General features: G+C 36.7%; 1 protein-coding gene across 2 annotated transcripts in view; it reads left to right on the forward strand.

Annotated features, from left to right (window-relative positions):
- The first annotated feature begins 9,433 nt into the window (after positions 1-9,433).
- ARMC3 (armadillo repeat containing 3) overlaps positions 9,434-10,983 on the forward strand; it is a 48,897-nt gene continuing 47,347 nt past the window's right edge. For both annotated transcript variants that reach the window (XM_010154372.1, XM_010154373.1), the window contains exon 1: positions 9,434-9,481. In XM_010154372.1, coding sequence (XP_010152674.1) covers positions 9,434-9,481 — 48 coding nt within the window. The remainder of the gene's footprint in view (positions 9,482-10,983) is intronic.

Below are 10,983 nucleotides of genomic sequence, written 5' to 3' on the forward strand. Positions count from 1 at the left end.
CTTCGCGTCGCTCGCCCCGGTCGGTGCCTCCGCTCCTGACGGTTTGGTTCCTCAGCGCGGTCAGTGAACCGAGACCTCCAGAAGTCACGAGTCGGAGTTAAAAGAGAATCATGATTTTTTAAATTATTTTAAAAGGTTGAAGTTTCTTCCAACCACAACAAAAAACCCTAAAAACTTACTGCCTGCTTGATAATGGCATCTACACCTTTAAGAAAAGCCGTGACAATTGCAAGACATAATAAAATTGTGAGATTTAATAATACCTGAAGTATGTTAGAGTGAGCATAAATAACATTTCAAACCAGACAGAGCAAATCCTGCACTTAGGGGCACCTGACACTATTTCCTACTAGAAACTGAGTGCTTAGGAATTTGTGTCAGCAAATGTAGGGAGACGTAGGGGGACGAGTTCAGCAGAGGATGACTGTGGCTGGTATTTTTAGATGTGAACTGAGAAGCAAAAAACTGCAGTGGACCTGCCCTTGGGAAATTCATATGGTAGAGAAAAGGAATTTTATTTAAAAATTTGGATAGGCAATATGAACAAAGGACAGTGCACTATAGGCTAGATATGTAGAATTTATATGTGACAGTAACATGAAAGGTATGAAGCCTAAAATTGTATGGATAATAGACGAGAAGGAAAAAAGAAAAATAATAAAATTGTAGATACAGAATTTTTATCCTAAAGAATACTAACAGGTGATTAGGCTATTATCTTGCCTAATTTATCGATGTTTCAAAGGTTCTGGGACATCTGCAGACAGGAATTTCAACACAATGTGGATTTGCTGGCAGAGGAGCATCATCTGCAGAACAGAACTCTGCTTTTATAATCTTATTGCTAATCTGAAATTATCATCCATATAAGGTAGTCTACTAGTATTATGTTAACCTATGCAAGATAAACACATCTGCTTTTTGTTGTTGGATGTGCTGGTTTTAGTTGGGATGGGATTAATTTTCCTCACAGTAACTAGGATGAGGCTGTGTTTTGAATTTGTGCTGAGAAGAATATTGATAACACACTATTGTTTTTAGCTGTTGCTAAGGAATGTTTATATCAAATCAAGGACTTTCGCAGGTTCTGAAAAAAATGTGTTCCCAGCTTCTTCTCTACAAGAAGCTGGCAGGGAACACAGCCCAGGCAGCTGACCCTTACAGTCTGACATAACCAGAAAAGTCATGAATGTGATAGTAACACAGCTGAGATTTTTCCAGAGATGTATGAGTACAGTTTTGTACAAGACAGGAGAGGTTTCATCTGGAGATCTGTGTTCAGCTGACATCATCTGTGTTTTCAAGAGGTTGATGCAAAATAAGCTTATGAGGTTGGTTTGGGGAATAAGGAATCATTTCTGGAGGACATTAGAAGAGTTCTTCAACCTAACAAAATGAACACTGAGTGGGGATAAGATTGTTGTCTTTAAGTATATTCTGGTTCTATATATGTAAATGCACATAGTGTAAATACTCTATAGTATGTATAGAATATAGTACATATTTGTTGTATTGTATAAATATTTAGTGTAATTAATATATTTTGATACATGCCATCAAAGAAAGTAATTGACAGAGATCTGAATGTGACACAAAAACGTAAACTGGTCGTGAATAAATATAGGCTAAAGATTTAAAAAGGTCCCTGGCTGGCTGAGCAATCAACTTGTGGAACAGCTTTTTAGCAAGAGAAATGGCAACAAAATACTTAACGGTTTTAAGACAGAGTGTGATAGGTATCTGATGGGTTTACCGTGATGCAGTGGCTGTGACAGGGGAGTGAGTCTGATCATTCAGAATGTCCCTTTCAGCCCCATGTCTCTGTGAAACTGACAGGAGGCATTAATTTTAAGACATGGATGTTGGCACAGCTGGCTAAAAACTTAGGAGTGTTTTTTAGTAGTCTTTAAAATGTCTTTCTTCCTAAGGCAGACCATCTTCAACTTCTGTGTGCAAAGTGACGTGGTATTGCACAGACAGTGGTTGCGTAACTGCTCTATCTCATTTGTTTTAGATTAAGTCAACTTTTTAGTCTCTCATGGGATGAGGGATTTCACTCTGTGTCTCAGTGGGACACTTAAAGTCACACACATGATTTCAAAAAATCTCTTTCATTCAGGTTGTCACAGCTTAGATTCTCCAAGAATAGATCATCTCCAAGAATAGATGTCATTTAATATGTTCATTATATTTTGGAAATGAGCAGTAACACAGAGAAATAAACATTTTCTGGTGACATAAAATAATTGATGTCAAGACTAAGTGAAACTGCAGCAAACTTCTGAGAGCTCTTCTGCAGTTATGTGAACTGGCAACACCATGACAAATAAAATTTATTGTCGATAAAAACAATGTAATTTACACTGTTGGGAATGTTTGGAACAATAAACTGCCATTAGTGAACCTAAATTAATTTTGATCAACTGGGGAAATGACCCGTTTACCATATGTGGATAGCTTAGTGAAAATCTTCCCTGAAGAAATTGGGTAAAAATTAATGCCCCAAAAGTTACAATGTCACAAGAATAAATCAGTAGCGTTCTAGAACTGATTATGGCATTTCAGGTTAGGTTCATCATATCTGAGAAAGATTTAACAGTCACAGAGGGACTCTGAGACAAGAAACATACATGTCTGGAAAAGCTATATGGAAAAAATAATTAAGGCAGCTTAGAAAGGTGATAAATCAGAATGTACAGAGGGTTATAAAAGAAAGTAGAAAAGATCAAGTCAGGGCATCTTTTAACTACAGTTGTAATATAAGAACAAGGAGATGTTGTGTTGAGCTGAATAACACATTTAAATCATTTACGTATTTCTACAAACTAAGGAGTAGTTCTTCATACAGTACGCTTGACAATTGGACCTGTGCTGTAACATGTAAGACTAAGAACTGAAGAGTAAAAAGATTAAGCATTTATGTGGACAGTAAAAATAGCTACTATTGTTAGGAAGAACATAAAAACTTGAGGAGATCTAAACCTTTGTACTTTAGGGAAATAAAAAACCTGTAACAGATGGAGGAAATCTGACTTTTGGGATTGGTTTCATGCATTTGTCAGAAGCATTTGGCTCTTACCACTCTGGAGGCAGGATACTGATCTGCTGTGGAAGACTGTTCTTACTCACTGAAGGATTTTTTTTGTGCTAAGGCCTCTTAGTTGTTCTGTGGTTTGGAAAGAAAAAATGCTATTATGTTCCCGTTACTTCGTTTTATTAACATTCATACACCATCTTTTACACTGTATAAACTGGGAAATACATTCTGCCTCTACTGCTTAGGATCTTAACACAACTGAAACACTCCAGACTTAGTACATCTCCTACTAGGTGTACCAAGCCGTTCTGCTTCAGAAAACAGTGCAATAAGGTCCTTGAGCAGTATGAAAAAAGATTCTGCTACCTATTAGACACTGTACAGGAGTCAAAAATTTATTGCAAATCTTGCATATTTTCACACCATCAGGTTGTAGAATCAGATACCCTTGAGAATGTTGGCTTTTGTTAAAAACCTTAAGCAGTACTGTGTCCAGTTCTGGGATCCTCAGTTCAAGAAGGACAAGGAACTGCTGGAGAGGGTCCAGCACAGGGCCACTGAGATGATCAAGGGCCTGGAGCCCCTTCCATATGAGGGAAGGCTGGGAGAGCTGGGTCTGTTTAGCTTGGAGAAGAGGAGGCTGAGGGGGGGAATCTTATCAGTGCTTATCGATATCTAAAGGGTGGGTGTCAGGAACATGGGGCCAGGCTCTTCTCAGTGGTGTCCAGTGACAGGACTAGGGGCAGTGGCCGTAAACTGGAAAACAGAACGTTCAACCTGAACATGAGGAAACCCTTCTTCACTGTGAGGGTGACAGAGCACTGGAACAGACTGCCCAGGGAGGTGATGGGGTCGCCTTCTCTGAAGACTTTCAAAAGCCACCTGTGTGATCTGCTCCAGGTGATCCTGCTCTGGTAGGGGGTTGGGCTAGATGATCTCTCGAGGTCCTTTCCAACCCTTTCCACTCTGTGAAATCTACCCTTGGGCTTTTGAAAGTAACACTCAGCTGAATGTTACTGTGATATCAGAATGCAAATTAAAAGTATCAATGTATCTTAAAAGTTCTGAGATTTTAAATAAATAATTGTATTATTTTTTTAGTTTACCTAAAATCCCCACCTTTTCTCTCTCATAGCTATTTCCTCAACCTGGCACCTAACTACAAACTCATTTTGGTTTTAGGGGTATGTCTGCAGAGTATGCCCCTTGGTTTTTTTTTTGTTTGATGATTCTTTTCCTTTGTGCATGTATAATTTACACACACATAGATAATTTGAAAAAATGGACTCTTTAAATGAACTCTCAGAATGATCAGAGTTTCTTTTTTTCTGCAGTGGGATTAACTTTGTTCAGCTGAGTCAAAACAGAAAGTACTACCTTTTATCTAGGAACATATTCTAGTTAAGTTTGGTTAGTTAACATCAGCTGCATGGTAGCTAATTCTTGTCTTAGTCCTGATCATTTTTTGCCTAGTATACACATGGTCACAGATGAAATAGTGGGCAGGTTCAAATGTCTTGACTTAATTTGTCTCTCTCACAGCATATTATTTTCATGCAGTATGTATCTTCAGGAACTGAATATTAAATTGGACCTGGTATCTCTTTTTAACACTTTTCTTCTATGAAGCCAAGTTTTTAATAATGTATTAATGCTTGCAGATTTTAGAGAAGATGAGAACACTGGGCAAGGGAAGTTTGTTGATTCATATTTAAGAATTAGGACAGAAGAAAGTCTGAAGTAGAATTTGTGAGAAAGAAAGAAAGAAGGGAGTTTCAAGAATATTCTGTATTGTTCTCTTCATTATGATAAAGCTATCTCAGAATGATGAGGAGGATATTTAAGATGTCAAACAAAGGACATACTGGTTTAGGGACTCAAGAAAGGAGTAAGATTGTCTGCTACAGCTATGATTATAATTTTAGTATTTTCCTTTTGATTGCATTGGAAGGCAGCAGAACTAGTGTACATACAGAAATCAATTGAAATAATCAATGAAGATGGCCAATTTATAGGCAGTTTTCACTATTATCACAGGAAAAATATTTTAATTTCTGTGAGACAAGAAGAAACAGCAAGACTTCACTTTATCTAGACTTAAATTGAGATTATGTAAGTATTACTTGGAAGGCAAAAAGAATCTCACTTGTGCGTTATTTTTGGGAAGAACCTGAAAATCATGGCCAGGTTATAGTAACATAGCTTCAGACTGTCTTCAAGCATGGGACTGTTAATTTGCAAAATGAATCGTGTAATACATAACTGGTTAGAAGCTATTCTTAAATCCTTCTCGTTGCACTCCTTTTCCATAGGAGTGATTGCTCTCAGAAGAGACCTTTGATTCCTTGACTAAGAGGTAAGTTCCACAGCTGGCTGTGGTCTTTCACTTATTCCTATTCTTTGTCTCATGTCTCGCTAACATGCAGTATGTGCAAGGTCTTAGTTGGTTGTGTCAGTTATTTAAGGTTTTAGAAAACAGAAGAAGTAAATGGAACAGGTAATGTCTTAAAACCACAAAATATTATGGTCTTGAGTGTATGCAACAGGACTCTGATAGTATAGCTGTACACCCCGTACCATAAAGGAAGTCTTTATAAGATTGCAGTATTTTGAACAGAAAAACACAAGACTTTCCTCAAATTTCCAAGTATAATTTTTAGTCTCTTTTTTGTGAGCTTGTTAAAGCTCACTTGTTATCCATCTTCTCATATTAAAAAAAAAAAAAGAAAAGAAAATTATAGTGACTAGAAATAAGTGGATATCTCAGATTTGCAAATTAAGAAACCATTCACACTGAGAAGAGAGGTTCCTAGAGCAGGCCAATAAAATGAAGTAAGCACAAGGATCGTGGCCATCATTATCATTAAGATCTAGTACTTGGAATCTGCTTCTCTGGGCAGGCATCTGCAATAAATCTTTCAGAAACTAAATAAATCTTCCTTATTTTATTTGACGTGGCAGAGATGCCAGTTCATGATGCAACAGCCAAGAGGTTAAAGGGTTCTACTTTTGAACTAAAAACTCCACATTTGTGACCTTCCTCAGAATCATTCTCCACTTACGGGCAAACTGTTCTGCTCACAGAGATGTTACTGGAGATGGGCCTGTTCCTTTAGCCATGTACAAAAAGACAAGGAGGCTGTGTTTTGTCATATGCCTAGTTCTGCTAATGTTCATTCTGCTGTGATAATATCTGCCAGACCTAGCCTGGCATGTGGATTCATGTGGAGAAATGGAGTAATAAGTTTATCTTTGTCTCACTAGTTTTAGATGTCAGGGTAAATGTGGATGCATGAACTAGCAACTCTAGATTCTGGTTTTGTTGAGAGGAAAAAGTAGCTATTTTTTAAGATGCAATTCAATTTTAGATACCTACCTAGATGAATCAGCCTTAAGAGCTATTGAATATGTTGACTAGATCTCCATTGATTATCAAGGAGAGTGACCAACTTCAGTACTGATGCCTAATTTAGTTTAGTGGACACCACTCAGTTTCTGGATACTGGTTCAGCCTAAGAATTCACCCTGGGATAGTTTTGGTCCTATGGGAAAGCTGGAGGCCCTAATGAAGTTCAGAGTGAATCAGGGAACTGCCTGCTGATCTTAGGCACCAAGAATAGCCAAAATTGAGGGAGAGTGTTGGGGACTGTAGTTTTGGAATGAGGGTTTAGTTGGATGTCATGAGTATCCTGCTGGGTGAGAGACAACACCTGATTAGGCCACGGCACTGAAACTGGGTAGGAGGAAAGTGAAGCAGGCTGATTTGTCTGCACTGGTGGCAGTAAATCCCAGGTGAAGGACAGGAAGTAACATAGAATGATAACTTCATAGATTGCTTGACTGTGCATTGCCTATATCTGTTATGTCAAAATCCTTTATTACCTCTAGCTGTACATGATTTAAAACAATCAACCCTTTAATCTCAAAAAACATACGTGGAAAAAGCATGCTCCTATGATTCTAGAAATCTACAGAACATGAAGTAGAACATGTTACTCAAATGAGAATGTTTTTTATTTTGTCTTTAAGATTTAATTAATTACGTTTAATTGCTAGTGAAAAATGTTTCAGTTTTTAAGAGTTTTTTTCAGGTAACGTAGACCCAGCATTTTATTACATTTAAAAATCTAAATACTGCTACAATTTTGTTCTGAATTCTAAATATTTAGAATATTAAACTGAGAATCAAACATATGTGTACTGTAAACCTACTGATAAAAAGACAACCTGCAGTTATCAGGAGAGATAGGGATTTGAATAAGAATTTATTTTATGGGTAGTAGCCTTTCAATACTTGTACACATTGGTTTTCTGCAATAATTAAGATTCAGTGCAGAAGACATTATTACTTATCAGTAAGCCAAAGAATTCCATGTGCATCATTGCCTCAAGTCAGAGAATGACCGCTGAATATAGAGAGCTATATGGGAACAAAGCTAACGCCAACATTTGGTGGCAGAACACATTGCAGTCCACAGTAGGGACTGCAGCAAAGAAACAGTCTGAGAGGCATAATCCAGACTCAAGTAATTGTCCTGTTCCCTGTGCTTGTTGCTACAGATCATGCTGCTTTTTTAATATTACGAAGGACCCAAATAGTTCTGAATATGTAGAAAAAAATGTAAGTTTCTTGAAAATATTCTCAGGAGTTGGATGTATTTATACAGCGTGAAGAAATATTTACAAATAAAGGCTTTAGTTATTCACGGTCTTGGAATATGCATAATTATTTGAATCTGTGAGCATTAATTGTACATTATAAATACTTTTACATCAATTAACTTTTAAAATTGTTTGATTCAAACCTTATTAAATTAATTCAGAATTAAAATGGCTTTTTATGACTTTATATTAATTTATATCTGAAATTAATTGAGCTGAACTGAATAATTCTAAGTAAGTGTTGATATCGCCATACTAGGATTTAGCACAATTTAAATAACCCAGATTTCCTGAATGTCCTTTTAAATCCGATTCTTGTATATGTGCACGATGCTTACTTTCTACAGTGACTGCATAAATCAGAAGGTAGTGTGCCCATCATTTTTGTTGCATATACTGTCAGTAATTTGTCTATAAACCTTTTCTTATGTAATTTAATTTGTTGCTAGCCAGAGCTGCACTTTCTGAAACACTGAATTCTAGTGTTTGTGTATGTATATATGCACAAGGGTAAAGCAGACTGGAGCTGAAGAATGTTTGATTGTATGGGTCTTCCTCTAAAAACTATAATCAGTGATCTGCCTATGAAGTTTTAAATTTCACATCCATTTTTAGGATGTGCTTATCGACTGGTTTCACTACTGCTGTGTTACAATTTATTTGAGAGACCAGTAGAGGAGCAGTATCTGAAAAAATTCACAAGATTGAAGAGAAGCTCCAAATTTTTGTTGAACACAATAAACAATAGCCCTGACGTTTGTAACCAGCCAGGCTGCAGCTCATACTGCACTAGAAAATAATCTGTTATACCGTATGGAGCCTGTCAAGGGTAGTCCTGGCTGAGGGTGAATGTGTGGTTTCCCTTTGTGAGCTAACCGAGGAGTTAGTAAGGGATACTAACTGTGCACATTCCACTTTTACACAGTGTTAAAACAAACCTAAGTTTGGCATAACTTGGATTGTGTTCTGTGTGCTAGTGGGCCATGTTGCTCTTCACTTTTGCCTGTAGCTTAACTCTGCTGAAGTTTGCAAACTACATGAAATTAGGTCCACGAGGTGTTACATCCATATGCTTCAGAAGCTACTATCACATGCAGCTGAGGTCTTCCTGGTTCACATGCACATCTGCTAATACAAAAAAGCAGAAGGCAGAAGCTGGCCTTGGTGTAAATAGCTGTAACTTTTTTAAATCAGTGAAATTTGTACTGTGCAGAACTGTTTCTTAATGCCTGCAGACCTGTTTTTTGTCTTCTGAGAGATATGAATGAAGAATTCAGGTTGAATTTGAACCACATTTTCAACTTATTTGTACATTTTGCAGGTGTATAGAATGTTTGCCAACGTGGAAAGTATAGATAAACATGGGGGAATACCCTAACAGGACCTTCAAGTTCATAGATGATTTATAGATGCAGATAAAACTAACTTACAGAAAAGCATGTCCTATGTATTGGTACCACATTCCAACTTGAGCTTGTGATGTCTTGCCTCTTTCTTTTTACTTATATATTTTGTTGACATGTATTTAACTGAATGTGTTCAAGTGTTAAAAAGTTTTGTTTATAGGGGACAACTTTCTGCCTAGAAATTACTATGCCAGAGAAATCTTCAGACTGATTTGGTGGGTTGAATGACAAAGTCTGTCTTACAGCCTTTCCAAAATCACTGATAAACTGCTTCCTAAAACACAGAAAAGATTTTGTTTGTCTGCTTGTCTTTGTTTTTGTTTTTAGAATGGGTAAGAAAGTAAAAAAGGAAGTAGAGCCTCCACCCAAGGATGTGGTAAGTTTATAAACTGCTATGTGCTATAAAATAAACATTACACAATTATAGGCCTAGCTCTACCATTTACATAGTTCCTTACTCTTCTAGCTTACCCACATTATTCTAAAAATGTCTTTTAAAGATGATTCTGTTTCTGCTTTTCTTGGACAGCATACAAACCAGAGTGACTGGGCATGTGTAGTTCTTTGTGGAGATTGTTGTCTTTGGCAGGCTTTGCAAATAATAATGTATGAAACAATCCAGGCTTCTTTGTATTTGAAGAACAGTATTAGCTTTCCATTTGTAAAAATCAAAGGAGAAAGGAGAAGAGCAACCTGAAATATGCCTGTCTCTTCAATCATAGAGACATTCCCTTTCTTTAAGGATGAAAGAGTTAAGAGCCTTGATGGATCTGCAGAGTTTTTTACTGAATACAAGTTTTTACAGATATTTTGAATGACAGTACTATGTATTCTGGATCTTTTTGCAAAGATACACAGTCTTCAGGAGCAGTTCAGTTTTTTTCTGGTATTGTTAGAAGTGCCACAGTGAGAAGTACAAGAGCTGAAGCCAAATATGGAATAACGGTAGTAATGTGACTTTTGTTCAGATTAAGGGTCTGGCACTGGCATGCTTTTCAAGAGTTTCTATAAATTAACAAGGTACAAACAGACCCCCCCAAAAAAGAAGTAGAGGAAATAAGACAGAAACACTGAAAAGAGTAGAACATAAATTCTGTGCCAGATAATAAGTTAATGAAAATCCAGACCTCAGTGAGTCCCACAGCGAAGTTCAGTACACTTTAAAAAAAACAATGCATTTGTCTGTAAAGAGTAACTGTACTGCAAGAGCTTTTTCAAAGGTTGTAGAAAAGTTGACCAGCAATAACTACATCACAATTTTAATATTAAATAAGCATAAATAATTTTCACGAAGTCATCAATCTCTAATAGCCATGATGTCACTGAGGCATAACAATCAATATCAGGTTTTGCCCAACTGTTCTGTGGAAAGATGAATATTACAAACATGATTTATAAGCTCCAATCAATAATAAATCCTCATGAAAAGAAACTTGACAGAAAACTTCATCATGAGATGGTAAATTGATCTGAAGCCATTTCTGTATGGAATAACCTAGAAAACAAGGAGGCGACACAAAGAAGGTATATGTGGATAGGACTGATTAAAACCAGCCTGAAGAATTAAAACTAAGTATCTTTGCAGTCTAAGGAAAAAAATTGAAAGGCATGACAATAGATTTAAGGCATACAGATGAGCTAACACCCTCCAAACTAATAAAAATTGACTTTTTTCAGTAAATATCTAGAAAGTCAGTCGAAGCAGCACTCCAAATTGTAGATCCAAAAGACACCACTGGAGTTTCTGGAGTATGGTACAGCCTACTAACTGCTGCAGTAAACTGTGAATAATGTTAGAAAATATATTCAACAGATGAAAATATTAAAGTTATAGAAAAGATCAGTAAAACTATTAAAAAGGAAATAATTGGAAAGAGT

Source organism: Eurypyga helias, unplaced genomic scaffold (genome assembly GCF_000690775.1).
Source record: "Eurypyga helias isolate BGI_N326 unplaced genomic scaffold, ASM69077v1 scaffold9756, whole genome shotgun sequence".
Lineage (NCBI taxonomy): Eukaryota > Metazoa > Chordata > Aves > Eurypygiformes > Eurypygidae > Eurypyga > Eurypyga helias.